This window comes from Prionailurus bengalensis, chromosome B4, assembly GCF_016509475.1.
Source record: "Prionailurus bengalensis isolate Pbe53 chromosome B4, Fcat_Pben_1.1_paternal_pri, whole genome shotgun sequence".
In the NCBI taxonomy this organism is placed as follows: domain Eukaryota; kingdom Metazoa; phylum Chordata; class Mammalia; order Carnivora; family Felidae; genus Prionailurus; species Prionailurus bengalensis.
The window spans coordinates 67,182,655-67,199,636 of NC_057358.1; the positions used below are offsets into that span (position 1 = coordinate 67,182,655).

The 16,982-nt window shown below is 36.9% G+C and overlaps 1 protein-coding gene across 1 annotated transcript in view; it reads right to left on the minus strand.

The window, feature by feature from the left end:
• Nucleotides 1-1,982: 1,982 nt before the first annotated feature.
• SLC2A13 (solute carrier family 2 member 13) overlaps nucleotides 1,983-16,982 on the minus strand; it is a 376,609-nt gene continuing 361,609 nt past the window's right edge. The window contains exons 8-10 of the mRNA XM_043563328.1: nucleotides 12,251-12,372; nucleotides 11,985-12,137; nucleotides 1,983-5,856 (exon numbers count right to left, since the gene is read on the minus strand). Of these exons, the coding sequence (XP_043419263.1) occupies nucleotides 5,630-5,856; nucleotides 11,985-12,137; nucleotides 12,251-12,372 (502 nt within the window). The 3' untranslated portion in view covers nucleotides 1,983-5,629. The remainder of the gene's footprint in view (nucleotides 5,857-11,984; nucleotides 12,138-12,250; nucleotides 12,373-16,982) is intronic.

The following is a 16,982-nucleotide window of genomic DNA, read 5'->3' on the forward strand; positions in this document are numbered from 1 at the left end:
TTTTCTTGGGTCATTTTGACTGCAGGATTTTTACCTTACCTGCTGACATCAGAATCCTTGGTTAAATGCAACTCCACTGTAAGGCTTTTTTTTTTTTAAACAGGAGAAAATCAAATGTAATTTTGTGTGCATAGAGAAGGCACACAGATAGGAGAGTCCCCTCCACTGTAAGCCTCTGGATTGATCTAGTGTTTTCAGGGGATCTCTTCATGCTGTTTCTATAGTTGGGCTCAGGATGGCACACCCTAACTATGGAGATAATTCTAACAGCTGCCCAGATCAAATAATAGATAATTCTTACTATTTAAAAAAAAAAAAATTAAAGCTTCAGTTGGGGAAAAATGGCAATGGAGAGCTATACAGTGCCAAAAGGAACTGTCATCAGGCCACCCGGCAGGTATTTTGTTTTCACATACAGAGCAAATACAATTTTTGTCAACCTGACATAATGGTTTCTGTTACAACTTGTTTTAGCAACAAACAGAAATAATATTTCAAGGGCTCCTAAGCACTTCGTTTTACATTTTATATTTACTATTTAGAATTATTCCTTGGAACAAATTTTAGGTATTATATTTTTTTAAAGATCGAGTTTACCCATGATCAAAAGAGATAAAAAAGTATTATTCAATATGTGGAGCTTTGTAGATGCCTTTGCTATGTCTAGATCCTAAAATCCAAGGAAGAGAATTAAAGAAAATACAAAAGTGCAAGGGAGATAAATGAGTAATGAATTGTCTTAACTTTTATTTGATTATTTTCATTTACAGTTCTGGCACTGACACTTTTTTTAAAAAAAGATTTTAATTTTATGTAAAGATTGAACTTCGATAAAATAACTTAAAAAATTTACATATACATCACTAAATTTCCATAAAATATACAATACTTTTGATACAGCTATAGGCTAGAATGACTTTGAAGGAAATGATACATATTCATAATTTTTGAGACATCCCATATGTCACATATGTAAGAATAAATATTTATACTGAATTTTCTAAGACATGTGAAGTATTAAATACTATATAACATGCACTCAAATTAAAATATACATTTTGAAATACATATTTTAAAAGCATAAAACTTTTGATTTAATCTAGATGTACATTAGAGCTTCTAAATAGAAATTTGAACATTTATTACAAATAAAGATACTATAACATCAAATAAGATATAGTCCAAAAGCCGCTAGGAACCAGTTTGGACATGTAGAATATAAATTTCTACTTTGGCTAGAGTTAAGTCTCATCTTTTTAACCTTTCAAATGAGATGGAATGATGTTAAATTTACTAAAATTTTAAAACTTTACAAAAATTGGTTTTTAAGTACTTGTAAGCTGCATTCCTTTTTCTCATACTGATATGACAAAATCAAACACATGAACTTAAGAGTGTGAAATAAAAATCTGAATATTACTGCTAACTGAAGGTAGTTACTGAACATTTCATAGACCAAATCACTCAGTGCAACAGACTGTTTTATACATCCAAAGTAAAGATTTATAGGAATTATATTGTTTTACACTCACTCACAAGCAAGTTATGAGGATAAAATGCTGTCATGTACTTCTGAACATCATTAGCACATTTACAAAGTATCTCTTTGATGATTATTGGCACACAAATATTTCCTTTTCTAAAAGATAATGTAAAAGTTGGTAGCAGTTAGTTGTTTTTAAAATTATTGCTATTTGTGGAAAATAGCAATATTTCTCACCCAGAAGAAGGGAATGTACTGATAACAGATACACTGCTACCACTGATCACTTGATCAAATTAGCTTAACATTACTGTACACGAGGCTAAGAAAATTGATAGAAAGTGACAGAAAACAGGACATTATAATTAATCTAGAGAATAATTCTGAGTCTTGTCATTGTCAGCAGCTACACATAAGCTATAAATTTTACCCGCTATTTAATACATTTTGCTATAAAGCACATTGTTATGAATTCTTTGCTAGTGGCCTGATATTTTTCTTTTTCATTTGTAGTTAGGAAAAGATCTAAATTTGGTACTTGAAAACTTGTTGCAACAACTGTGTAAATGTAGGTTTTTAGGTGCTAGTGTAATTTGAGATTTTATAACCAGGAGAATGATTAAAAAAATCTGATTATTACAAAACATCTCAATAATTTTATTGTTCTGAACTATGCTGATGAGATAAAACAATCCTTCCACTCCTCCTTACTGTATTACAGTACTTATAAATGGTTAGTGTCATTAAGTTATGAGACTTTCTTAGAGAACACATGGATAGTATTTTGTAGAATATTCTCCCCCAAGGATCTAGGATTGTAATACATATCAATTTTACTTTCCAATAAAAAGCAAAAGCGTAGGTTGTCAGTTACATTTTTCCTGTTCATTCTCCCTCTGGATAATGGATTTTGAAACTATAGTAAACAACTTCTAAATTCTTTAGTGGAATTCTCATTTTAGGTTGAATAACCTAAAAAATAATATTTAGAATCTTCTACATGAAAATGTAGTTCAGTGGTAAAATATTATTATGAAAAAGCACTTGATGATAGCCATTACCATCATAGTATTTTCCATCAGGGAACTAATTACTGCATATGGCTGGGAACAAAATTTCAAATGAAAATATTACCTTTAAAATTTAGTTTTTATTTGGATCTTTTACAAATACATTAAAAATCATGTTTTGGGTAATTACTGACTAAGGTGCGACAGTCAAAATTATTAAGAATGTTTGTATTGAAGAAAATTATTAATGCCAGATCTTTACAATTTATCTGACTTCACGTTCGGCCCTGTGTTCAGGTGCAGATGGAGGGTTCTATTCTCTTTAGAGCAGATCTCATCAGCCACCAAGCTAAGGCTCAACTAGGAGTTATGACTTGCTCTGCAATGTATTCCTGAAACATAATACATGTCTATTGAATTTGCAGCATGCTTAGAAGGACACCTATAATTTCAGTTAAAAGCATGGTGCTCAGTCTGTTTTAATATGGTAGGTCAAATCATACCATATATAAATTGTCCTAAAAAATATATATTTGATGATATTTCAAACGTAATGTTTTCAAGTTGATAATGGTAGCCAAAGATGCTAGGAACTTAAAAGGTACATAATATAAAAAAACCTGAAAAGTTCAAATACTTAATTTTTAATATACTATAAATGTTCACTGAATCTAAAAACAACACCCTCGTTGTATAAGGTTTCTTTTTAAGTAGTTGTTTTTAAAAAAATTATAAATAATCTTTATACTATGCCATTCTGTCTTATACTTCCAAGATATGGAATACTGTCTTTATCACTATATAAATAACAAATAGTTCTTTAAAGGAGAGTTTGAGGAGACTAGGGGAGGAGGACTGTGGCTAATTTTCCCTGTTTTTATGTGCATTTATGGATATAAAGTTCAAAGTGCCATTTGCTCACATCAGGGAGAACAGGCCATGTTCTGCATTAGGAGATAATAAAAGTCCAGTCGCTCCTTTAATAATAAGGTTACTGTGCATTCAGCCCAGCTGAGTATATAAGCATATAATTAAGGCTATGTATACAATAAAGAGAAGAATTGAGGCAATTATTTGGATAAATCAGAAAAATACATTTTTAGAGAGCACTTTAATTGGTCCAAATGCTTTTTCTCCCCATATTCTGATTTTGCCACATAATAGCTCATTTTCCATTTCACTTTCCCTGTGTGAAGTATTACACAGATAAGAAATTTCTTATGGGATAAGAAATATGAATAACTTTTTCTATTAAATCACATCTGCTTTTCTGGGGGAAAAATCAATACTAGTATCCCCTTAGAAATCAATTGTCAAAGCACCTAATTCAGGGAAAAAAACCCTCTAAAATAAATTTTTTTATTGTATGAGATGATCAAAGGGAGCTTTTTTTTTTTTTTTGGCTGAAGGATTTTTTAGGCCAGTAAAGTGACATTTTAAAAGCACGCTTATCATACCCCTGGTGGCTAAGAGAATAAACCTCCTTGGCTACATTTTCAGTTTTGATAATAGTGACAGGAATAAGCCAGACTTCCAGTGAAGAGCAAAACACCTTTGGGAGACTGGCAGAAACAATGAATTTAGAAATAGCTATCTTTTCAGTCCAAAGAGTGCCTTATTAGATGTTTAGAACCATATTAAAATGCATCAAACTTAAGATTCATTCATATTTTCACTGGAACTAGCAAGTAATTTTGTATATCCTGTGAAGTTCTTAAGAACAAAAAATAGGGATCATTGATGAATGAGCATAACAACCAATGAACACTTTGCAAAGACACTGCAGAAATGTATGCTATATTAGAAACATCAATCTGTTCCAATAGAAAATCTCAATTTTTAGACAAGGAAAGAAATCCAAGCCAAGTATGAGAAAAAGGAAACACCCACAGACAAATCTATGTATCTTTTCTTTTTTGGTAAACTGTCAGGGAAAATGAGAAAAGGGTGTGCAAAATAAAAACAAATTTGTGCTCTTAAAGTAAAAAAAGACAAGTACTATTAAGTAACGGAATGTCATGATTCCCTTATGAAGAATTAATAAAAAGTTAAGGAAAACGTAAGTCCCACTATTTACTTACACATCAATATAACAGCAGCATTCTCTGTCACTGATTTTCTTCCTTTCTTTTTTGTTTCTGAAATTATTTGATTAAAAGGGGAAAATAGTCTGCTAGCAGCTATTCAGAACAAAAATGAAGGCACAAATAGTAGGGCTCTAGAGTCGATGAGTGAAGGCGTGGTGAGTATCAGGTGATTTTGGCATGAACAGAAACCCTGAAATACACTTGAAGACACGGCACTGTTTTGCGTTTATAGGTGCATACTTAAGGGACTAACTCGATCAGGGATCCATAAACATTTTTTCTTTCTTACTTTCTAGCAATAAAATATACTTATCAAAACTTGCCAGCTTATCTGTGCAAATGTATACTTATCACTGATGCAAAAAAATACGTATGAAAATAAACCCTTAAAGACCTGCTTTTCATAATGTTCCAAAGGTCCTGTGCAGAGTCAGTTTCTCAAGAGCTCTCAAGATCTGACTTGGAGAGAGAGACCAAAATGTGGAATCCAAAGGAGATAAGGACAACCATGCCTCTGTGGAGGCACTTTTGAATCTGCTGAAAGCTTAAATGGAATTTACTTTCTAATAGTTGATCACAGATAAGCTACTTGTCCTTAGGGAAATTTAGGGCCAACAGGCCATGTTTTGACAGAAAACATCCTTGGATCATATCCCAGAATCCTTCTTCATAAGTATATCATACATATACGATTCGGCTAGTTTAGCACTGACTCTATTGCCACTAATAATTATATATGGTCTTAGGAAAAAAGGATACCACTGAAGTCACTGGATACAATATTCATTTTAGACTATCTCAGGAAGGATTTACATACTTTTGTTCAATAATTATTAATTTAAAATCTCTAAATATTGTTTCACATTTCTGCTTGTGAAAAAAAAATGTCATCATGGTTGTATCTTCCTCCTAATCAAATATTCTAGAATATGAGGTCATTCAAAACTAGACTGGAAAGAACCAGATTAAAAGCAGGGCAGTGAGGTCACCAATTGCTGCTTTTGTTCCCCAAGTTTGTTTAAATACCTAAATATTTCAGCAGCTGAAAATTATTCCACATCAGAAGCATCGTTGTCAGAAAGATGATAGTTACTTCCCTTCACCCGAATATATTCAATATATCTCCCTTCATCAGAATCTGAAGCGCCACATGTACATAACCTGTTGTCAAAGAGTGATTCAATTTCCTCTAATTTTTTCCCTTTGGTCTCAGGAAGACAGCCATAGATGAAAAGGAGTCCCACAGCAGCGAATCCAGCATAGAGGAAGAAGGCTCCTGCAATGGAAAATAATACGTACGTATATGAATAGTCCTAGGTTGGAAAGTGTACTTGATTTTGATTTTTCCTTCTGGTCAATCATACATAACTGTGGTCTTACATGGAGGCAAAAAATAACTACTGGCCTGCTTTACTCTTACTATTCTAGCTCTATGAACATAATACAATTTACCTTTCTAAGGTCAAGTTATACAATGCCCAACTCAAGAAGAATGATAAACTGAGTTCAGATGTAACTTCTGCTTTGAAGTCTTTCTTCACTTCCTTGGCTAGAGATCACTGTTCTCTCTCCTGTTTACTTTTACAGCACTTTGCTGAAGCCACCGTCATAACAACCAAGAAGTATTATGTGCATGCATTTGCGTCTGTCTTGTCTACTAGAATGGAGGCACTTTGAGGGAACAATTTCTTTCTCATTTATCTTGTACTTCTGGAATCACATACATGATGCCACTTCTGAGTTCATGATTCAGCGGAGTACATGGCAACTTATCTTTCCAATCTCTCATGCCCAAAGTTGAGAAGTCAACCTTGACTGTTTCCTTACCCTCGCAACCAACATCCAATCTGTTAGGAAATTCTGTTGGATCTACCTTCAAAATACAATCCAAATATGACCACTTCTCGCCATTCCACTGGTATCTCTGATCTAAAGGCAATCTTCTCATCTGCACTATCACAGTGGTCTCTTACCTAGTCCCCTTGTTCCTTCTCTTAGACCACCAAGGTCCACTTGCTTTGGTCCATAGCGCTTCTCACCATCTGGCATATTATAAAGCTTACTAATTTGTTTTGTTTTCCCCAACTAGAATATAAGTTCCATGAGATCAGAGAATTCTGCTTTCCCCTAAGACTATGCATGCCAATGCAGTATAAACACAAAGACCTAAATAGTACCTGGTTGTGTTACAATTCTAAGTGTAAATACAGCAAGTCTAGATGGATGCAACATATGTGACTTGTGTATACTCTCTACATATTTCCAAGATGGTCTTTCTTATATAATTCTCAATTTAAATATAAGAACCTTACCACAGTGGAGTTCCTGCCTAAATTAAAGTGTTCAATTGAGATCATCCTGGTAATGGAAGATGATAAACTAATGTGACAAATGGCAGAAAGGATATCAGATTGGGAGTTGGAAAATCTAGGTTTAAATCTTGTTGTGTGACTTCCAGTCATTTAACCTCCTCTCTGTGCCTCAGTTTCCGTATCAAGTAAAAAAAAAAAAAAAAAAAAAGATGGTTTCTCAGCTATTTTATGTATTTATTTATTTTTGAGAGAGAAAAAGGGGGGGGGGGGCCGAGAGAGGGGGACAGAGGATCTCTGCACTGGACAGCAGTGGGGCTTGAACTCACAAATTGTTGAGATCATGACCCGAGCCAAAGTCAGATGCTCAACCGACTGAGCCATCTAGGTTAGGTGCTCCACTCAGCTCCTATTTTAGTTTATAATTCTATAAATTTTATAACCCCAATCAGGAGCAGGCATAGGAGAGATGGTTATGAGATGCTTGGGAGGGAGATGTGCTCTCCTGTTTCAGTGTCAAAACTGGTCTCCTTAAGGACTGAGTCTATGGCTTGTTTGTATTTGGGTTCCCAATGCTTAATATGGTGCCTGACACAATGGAGCATCTAGAAATAAATGTGCTCTTGTTGACTGCAAGCAGATCTGAAATAAAGGGTTAAACTAGACAAAGACATATTTCAAAATCAAGCTGTAAGCAAAATAGCATAGCAAGCAGTTAAAGAACTGAATAATATTTTCCCTTTCTGATGAATCATTACAGAATGGGAAAAACATTATGAAGACTACTTTTTAAAAGACATAAGTAACCATTCCAGGAATAAATACAGAAACATTCTTGGGAAGGTTCAAGGAAAACTGGAAGAAAAATGCTGCTGAATTGTCCATCTGAAAGAATCTGCTTGGTGGGACGAGGAGTCATGAGAGAACTTCAGGGAAAAAGAGGTAAATTACAAGATTTAGAAAAAATACGAAAGGGTTGACTAAATCATGGCATAGTTTGCTAGATTAAGTCAAGGAGCTGGACTTGTGTAAGAGAAATGCTCTTTGTTTAAAAACACAAATACAGGTGTCCTTTATTTCATTTATTTGATTCATGTTAAACATTTCATACAAGCGTATATGTATTTTTTATGTCTTATACTTAGTAAATAATCAGAAAATACTACTAGGTCATCTGGGATGCATGGCTGAGTGCTACAGTGACAGGAAGGTTCCGTGGCTCTGTAGACAGTGTGGATCTGAAAGTCACAAAGTGATGCAGGCAGACTCCTGGGGCAGTTTCTTAAATTCTCTTGACCCTGCTTTCCTCATCTGTCTAATGGGGAAAAAACTGCTGCCCTGCCAAACTGCAAAGAACAGAAAAAAATGTATGTTACATGCCTACTAGAATTCTGGAGGTTAGCTGCCAAAAAAAAGTGGTAGCATTACCAAATGCATCTAAATGACTATGGAAGAAGGGTTGCTATTAGAGGTAGAATAGAACAAGATTAGTAGGACTTAAAAACTGGGAATGTTTTCATGAAAAGGGTGATGCTGAAAAGCTAGCTCTTGGATGATGCTGGGTTTTGGAGGAAAAAAAAAAAAAGCAGATGAGGTCCTGTGTTTGATTACAGATAAGTAAAACTTGTGGTGGAAGAGAAATGGAATCGTTAGCAGGGAGGCACAAAGAAAGGATGGTAATCATGATGACAATACAGAAAAAATAAGTGCAGATGGTAAAACATTTTAGACTAAATCAGGCTGCTAAACTCCAGAATCTCTAGCAGAGCAAACTACGTTTGGCTTTATAAAATATAATGTTGAGGAAACATTCATCATGTTTCGCAATTTAGCAACAGTGGCATGAATAGAAATAAATCAAATCTGTCAGTCCTCCACCATTATGGTTAAAAACAATTAGATGGAATAGGAAGATTCTTAAAGGCCATATAGTTTCTTGCTTGTGACCCAGATTCCCCATCCAAATAACATCAAAGAAATTCTACTAAAATGAAAGACCCTTGGGGTGCTTGGGTGGCTTAGTTGGTTGAGCGTCCGGCTTAGGCTCAGGTCATGCTCAGGCTCAGGTCATGCTCTCACGGTTTGTGCGTTTGAGACCCCCGCAGGGCTCTGTGATGACAGCTCAGAGCCTGCAGCCTGCTTCAGATCCTCAGTCTCCCTCTATCTCTGCCCCTCCCCTCCCCATGATCTGTTTCTCTCTTTCTCAAAAATAAACAAACAAAAGATAAAATACAAGATCCTTTTACAGAATCTGAAGAATCTAAAGCAGGCAATACCAAAACTGCCCAAGTGGTGAGACCTATGGTTAAGCCACAGAGGCATGGGGCCAGCCAGGAAGGCTGTGGCCGCCTCCAAATAATGGCCAAGTCAGTTATGTGACTCATTTTCTTATTTCTCCTTGGAATGCAAGTAGAAAAAAAAACCAAAAATCTGTAATGAGTCTCTCAGGATTGTTAAGTGCAGATATTCCTCAGTTTTATTCTGAAGGAAATCAATCTTATTAAGAATCCTATATGAAGTTTCAGATTTAAACAAATATTTAATTGAATTATACAGGATGAGGAATCAAAGACCATGTCTGACCGAATTTCAGTACCTCAGTACAGGAACTTTGATACAATGCTTTTCAAGGGATCTATTTAGTAGATTTAGTATTTAGTAGTCACAAGTGCTATACATAAAATGGTATAGTCCTGACATTTTAATGATAATTTTTAGTAATAAACGTTACTGAATGGGGGCCAAGGCAGACTTGTCTAAGCAGTATAGTTCAGGAAGAAAACAAAATTTGAGGTTTTATGAAATAAGAAAGGAGGCAATAAAAGAAGACATGGAAATTTAAAGAGAAATACATTGTTATGGAGTATGTTTGTTAAATCATCTATAGAAACATGTGTCTTACATAAATCAGTAACATGTAGATTAAAATTTAGGTCCAAAAACAGAGAAAAAACTTAGCAAGCAGTAGACCTAATGGACCAGTGTGTTGACATACTAGAAGCCTGGCTTAATGCAAAGCAAAAACTTCTAACTAGATATATAAACAATATGTATATTTTATTATATATAAGCCATATATATAATACAATATAAACTGTATATATTCAAATGGAAGTAGGGTTGACACAATTCACATTAGCTTCCGGTGTACAACATACTGATTAGACAACTATGTACATTATGCCATACTCACACATGTAGCTACCATCTGTCACCACGTATCACTATTACAATACCATTGACTATGTGCCCTGTGCTGTACTCTTCATCTCCATGGCTCACTCATTCTGTAACTGGAAGCCTGTACCTCCTACCACCCTTCACCCATATTTGCCCAACCCTCACCCTCCTTCCCCTCTGGCAACTGCCAATTGGTTCTAACTGAATATTTTTGAAAGAAGCATGGCTATGTATGCCCTATTTAAATTTTATTTCTGTTGCCTCCTGTTGTTGAGGCTGCATAAACTGAAGGAGGAGCTTTGCTAACAAAAGTCTTGCCATGTAGACTTTTAGTATTTGGTCTACAACTTAATAAAAAGAATACTTCCTTGGGGTGCCTCCCTGCGTGGTTCAGTTGGCTAAGTGACCAACTTTGGCTCAGGTCATGAACTTGCGGGCTCATGAGCTTGAGTCCCACATCGGGCTCTCTGTGGTCAGCACAGAGCCCACTTCGGATCCTCTGTTTCCCTCTCTCTCTCTCAAAAATAAACAAACAAAAATACTTCCTTGGGATATTAGCCTGTATTTAGGTCTTTAAGAATTCCCTAAAACAAACAAAAAAATTAAGCATTCTCAAGAACTAGCAAATATGGGTAAATATTTATTGTATAAATACCTATAGTGTCAGAAAGATAAGTTTCTGAATTTATGTAAAAAACTTTAATTGCCAATGGGATAAAATTGAATATATGAAATATGTATATCCATTTTAAAATGCCAATGCATTTCCTTTTTTAATATGTTTCTAAATTTCTAAATGTTCACTGGGAGAGACAAGAGTTTTATAAAGATAATAGGAGCTAATACTAATACAGTATGTTCAGGAGACAGGAAGAATAGATTTGTATGTTTCCTCATATTCAAAATTCATCTGTGTATTTATTAATTTGACAACACTTCTGAGGGCTTATCAAGTGAAAAGGAGGCCCTGGAAGATACTGGGAATATAATGGCAAACCAGGCCTAAATCCTGGCCTAAGCTCCAGTGATTTATGGTCCAACTGTGGGATGTGTGTGTGTCTGTTCTTGCAAAAAGGAATGTACATGCCCAGAACATGGGATGCGGTGGGGTGAATGATGGGGAAGGGGTCAGAGAATGGTCTAAGCAACAGACACTCCATATACATACAGAGACTTACAGGGACTATCTTGGGATAGTCCATCGTTTAGAATCCAATTACAAACTATTGGCTCATAGACAGTGAAGAAATTCTCTCGCTAAAGAGAAAATCTTTTCACTTTAGTTAAAAATGGACTTGAAGTAGCTTCCCAAAGCTTTTTTCCTGAGTCAGCCACGTCCTAATATTGTTTTGAGTTATGGTCCACACATTTTCACATAAACACTTCTGTCAGGTTTATGCTTTTGGTAGTGGTAAGTGCTGGTCCGGGCCGACACTGAAATTACCACGCCGTGGCCTGAACAGCATAGATAATCTAGTGGAAGGCATACATCGCAGCACGGCCTTTGGGGGAGCTACCTGGACATGACTGTCTCCATCATGAGACATCTTCAACATTACCCCTTAGATTCCCTGCCTGCATCATTTCTACCATCTTCTGTTATTTATGTTTCTTCATTAAAATAAAAGCCTGGGGTGAAGATTTCCAACTGGGGCGATAGCTAGGAGATGTTTGGGTTGTATGGGGTGAGGGCTATAAAGCACTGAGGGATGAGCAGCCATGCTGCTTAGTAAAGAATTACTCTTCTCTTTCCCTAGGTTCATTTCCAAGGCCTTTGGGGAATGAGAAAGCCACGTAGACATACTGAGTATAGCAAAAATATAACCATCTACTCTCTTAAACCCAAATGATAGTACATATAAAAAGAATAGGAAAAATAAAAATGAAACTATAGATGGAAAAAATATTCTCTTACCATAATATGTGAGGTACTCTGCTGTGTGTAAAAATGTCAGTGAAACCAAAACGTTGAACATCCAATTTATTCCAGATGAACATGCATTTCCTGTACTCCTTGCCCAAAGGGGATATATTTCGGAATTCACCGTCCAAGGCATTGGTCCCATTCCTGAGAAAAATTAACATTTTCAGTAAAGTAGTTTATAAGAAATTTGAAAAAGAGTAGTTTGTCTCCTTTAAAAAGAGATAACTTTAACACAGAAACATAAAGCCTTTGTTTACCAGGTGCGAAGAAAACAAGATATAAAATAAGGCCCAGAAGTGCAGTCCAGGAGTATGGCGTAGGGCAGAAATTGTAAGCCCAAAATACTTCTTCCGTTTTGAATTTGGTTTCATTCTCACACCTGAAAAATAATGAAATATTAAGTATTAACTTAATGTTTTAGGGTATAGTCGCAGAAATTCAATGTGCTCATCTTGAATGTTTTGGAAGTTCCTTAATGTCATTAAGGAAAAGGGTCCACGATGTTTTTCTTGAAAAACAAATTAAGATTTAAACATACAGGATTACCTGTGAGGCTCACACAGAATATTTTAGATCTGAATATAATTCAAGAGAAAAAGCTGTGTGTACAGCTCAACAGCAAAAAAAAATTGTCTAATTAAAAAATGGTCAGAGGATCTAAACAGACATTTTCCTAAAAGAGATACATAGTTGGCCGACAGGTGTATGAAAAGGTGTTCAACATAACTAATCATCAGGGAACTACAAATCCATAATCAAGGAAGTTGAAACCAAAATGAGGCATCACCCCCCCCCCTTGTCAGAATGGCTACCATCAAAACGATAAGAAATAACAAGTGCTGGTGGGGATGTGGAGAAAAGAGAAAACATTTGTGCACTATTGGTGGAATGTAAACTGGTGAAGCCACTTTACACAACGGGATGGAGGTTCCTCAAAAAATTAAAACTACCATATGATTTGACAATCCAACTTCTGTGTATTTATCTAAAGAAAACAAAAACACTAACTTGAAAAAACACATGTGCCTGCATGTTCACTGTGGCATTATTTACAACAGTCAGGACATGAAAGCAACCTAAGTGCCCACTGATGGATGAATGGAGACAGAAAACGTGGTGTGTGCAAACACACCACACATACATAGAGGAATATGATTCAGCATTAAAACAGAAGGGATTTTTGCCATTTGTAATCACCTAAATGGACCTTGAGGCCATTATGCTAAACGAAATAAGTCAGAGAAAGACAAATACCATGTGATCTTATATGTACGATCAAAACAAAAAAAAACCTGAGCTCATAGGTACAGAGAACAGATCTGTGCTTGTAGGGGCACAGAGTTTGGGGTGTTGAAATGGGTCAAAAGGTACAAATCTACAGTTACAAAATAAGTCATCGGATATAATATACAGTATGGCGACTATAGTTAATACTGTACCACATGTCTGAAAGCTAAGAGAGTAGGTCTTAAAGGTTCTCATGACAACAGACATTTGCAAATAATATAAGGTGACGGATGTTTAATACCAAATCATGTTGTACACCTGAAACTAATAAGTTGTAGGTCAAATATACCTCAATTAAAAAACACATTGTATTTTATACCCACTTCATATAAGTCAGACATGATTTCTAGTTAGTTCTTGAAAGCCATAGTAACACTTTAAGACTACTGAGTGTCAGTAAGTTGTGGTAGAAAGACCTTAGAGTTTGCAGTCAGGACAAGATTCAAATCTTGAAACCAGATATATTTTTTTTAAAATAGAAAAAGAGAGAGGGGGGAAAAAAGAAACAAACAAAAAAACCAAACAAGTGTGAGTGAGGGAGGGGAGAGAGAGGGAGAGAGAATCCCAAGCAGGTTCCATGCTGCCAGGGAAAAAAAGCCCAACATGGGGCTTGATCCCAGGACCATGAGATCCGGACCTGAGTCAGGATCAAGAGTCAGATCGACTGAGCCAACCAGATTCTTTTTTTTTTTTTTTTTTTTTTAATAAAATGGGAATAATGCCTTACAGGTAATTTTAAGGATCAAAGGGTCATTTGTAAGGAAGTGATAGCATAGATGTGAGCAGAGAACAATGCTTACATCTGATTCCAACTAACACTTTCCCTTCCTGCTAGGTGCCCTTACTTATGTCTCAGTCACTCCCTGATGACTTTGCCTCCTAGTTCTATTGTGAAGCAAAGTCTCCGCTGGTCTTAGACTGACTCCCAAGGTAAAGAGTTGTAAGTTCAACTTAATTAAAACTGGAATTTCCCAAAAAGACATAACCAGTCTCGAAAACATTCTTGCTTCCATTGTCATTTTTAGACTAGTATTCCACCTCTATCGACCTCTGTGTTTGAACCTGAACATCTAAGCCCTGTCCTTGCTGTCATAACCCTGACCTCTGTCATAACCCTCCACCTTGTCTTCATGATTTGGGTGCCTGGTCAGTCATATTCTCCACCCCCTCACATCCTCTGCCACAATCATTTATTTTTACTTCTAGCCCATATAACACTTTGGCTTCATAGTTCTTTAGCCTCTGAAACTGCAGAGAGAGCACTCTGTAGTTTGCTTGATTTGGAACTATTTTACTTTAAGGTCTCAGAGCATTCCTTTTCTGATAACAAGCATTTTGTTTCCTCATTTCCTGTAATTTCCTCCACACACCCCCCAAAATCTTTAGATTTTAAACTCTTCTTAGTATTCACTTACCTTCATCACTGGGTGGGTAGAGACCATGCCGATACTCTTTGTTGGCTTCTAGAATCCATCTTTCTTTCATCCATGCTTACCTGCCATTCTATTTCAGTTTCCAGCCCTGTGCAGTGGGAATTTAACTGCCTTCAATAACCACTGGGCAGGGGCACCTGGGTGGCTCAGTCAGTTAAGCGTCTGACTTGAGCTCAGGTCACAATCTCGCAGTCCGTGAGTTCGAGCCCCGCATCGGGCTCTGGGCTGATGGCTCAGAGCCTGGAGCCTGCTTCCGGTTATATGTCTCCCTCTCTCTCTGCCCCTCCCCCGTTCATGCTCTGTCTCTCTCTGTCTCAAAAATAAATAAAAATGGTAAAAAAAAAAAATTAAAAAAAAAACACTGGGCAAAATTATGGAACCACGCTACTTGGTTCTATTAAAAGTTCATGCTAGGGGCGCCTGGGTGGCTCAGTCGGTTAAGCACTGGACTTCAGCTCAGGTCATGATCTCATGGTTTGTGGGTTTGAGCCCTGCATCGGGCTCTGTGCTGGCCGCTCAGAGCCTGGAGCCTGCTTTGGTTTCTGTGTCTCCCTCTCTTTTTGCCCATCACCTGCTCACCCTCTGTCTCTCCCTCTCTGTCTCAAAAATAAACATCTTTTAAAGTGTTCTCTACTGAATTCTCTGCTTCAGAGTAGACATTCAATAAACTTTGGTCAACTGTTGCTTCCATTAATTAACATATTTAGTACTATCTTCTAGTACTCACATTTTTTCCTCTGCTTTCCCACTATGAATTTGGGTCCTTCTTTAAGAAGAAAACTGAACCTACTGAACCTCTGTTTTTCTATATTTTCTTTCAGTTCTTCTCCCACCTCCATTGGTAACATGTCTCTTCCCTTTTCTAAGGACCTGCACCTTCTTCTTCTTTGCCTTCTGTCTCCTCTGGGGTCACATTCCATCAGCAGTCTGTCTCTTTCCACCATTTTCAGTTTCTTCTGACTTGAACCTTCCCTTCTGTTTACAACACACAAGATCACTGCTACTCAGTTGTTCAAACCCTCTCATATTACTACTACTAGTTCATCTGCAATTATAGAGAAGTTTATACTGGTGAATTCTACATCCTCACTCCCCACTCTTATCTTCACAGCCCAGCTCGCCCATCCATCTCTATGCCAGCGGACTCCTGCTAGGCTCTGTTTTCCTGAATCTGCTCACCCAAAAGTCTGACCCTCAGTCAGTCCCTCCCTCCGTCCTAACCTCCAAATTCCTTTATCCTGCCTTGATTATGAGGTTCTTTGATTACTCTCTGGTGGTATTTGCTGACAACACTTTTTCTTCTCCTTCCCCTTTGCTTTTACAGTTATATCTCCATCTCTCCATCTTATCTCTCCGATGTATAGGTCTTCATTGCTTTTTTAACTGTATCTTCCTCCCTCAACCGCTAAATATAGGTGTTTTCTAAGGTTCTCTTGTGGGGCCTGTCCTTTCTCTCTTAAACATCTCATCTAATTTTATTTTAATTATTTTTTAAAAGAAACGCAGATAGTCACATGCAGTGCCTCATTTGGATGTGTGTGGAGTCTTGGAATCTTGACTACCCTACATTCTCCTATGAATCGACCTTGACAGGTTGTTCAGAGTTTCTAACAGGTGCGCAATTCCCATATACCCTTGATGGAAGAACAGCCCTCCTCTATCCGGGAAGGTCACCCTCTTTGAGTGCATAGCTATAGGAGGGGTGCACACAGAGCAGTGAGGGAGGAAGGGGATATCGCCTAGCCAGCCAGATCAGCCAAATCAACCCTGGTGACCAATGGGGTGACAGATGTCACTGCCAGATCACCCTCACACCCTCTCATCTTAGAGATTTATGATCTCCATATGATGCTCCCTGATAGGTTATTCTAGCACTAACTTTTGTCTCCACTAATGGAATCTGGGTATCTGCTGAATATCCACTATTCTTGCAGGCTGTTGGAACATTCAATGTGATGATGCATACTGAGGGCTTAGCACACTGCGTGGCAGGCAGTGTATGCCAGTGCCTCTCATGACATGCCTGTTTTCGATAATACCACCATCCTTTGAGTTGAAATGGGTTAAACTCTTGCAGTTAATCTTCAATGTTTTCTTCCCCATCTCTCTTTAAATCCTCTATACTGTGAAGTCCAAGTAATGAAGAGTGGCGAAGACTATGGAGCTCTGAGACTGTCATCCTATGTTCAAACCTAAGTTGGGACACCCAGATTTGAAGCTGGGATGTATGTGAGCTAGGAACTTAACTTTTAAAAGCCTGTGTCCTCAT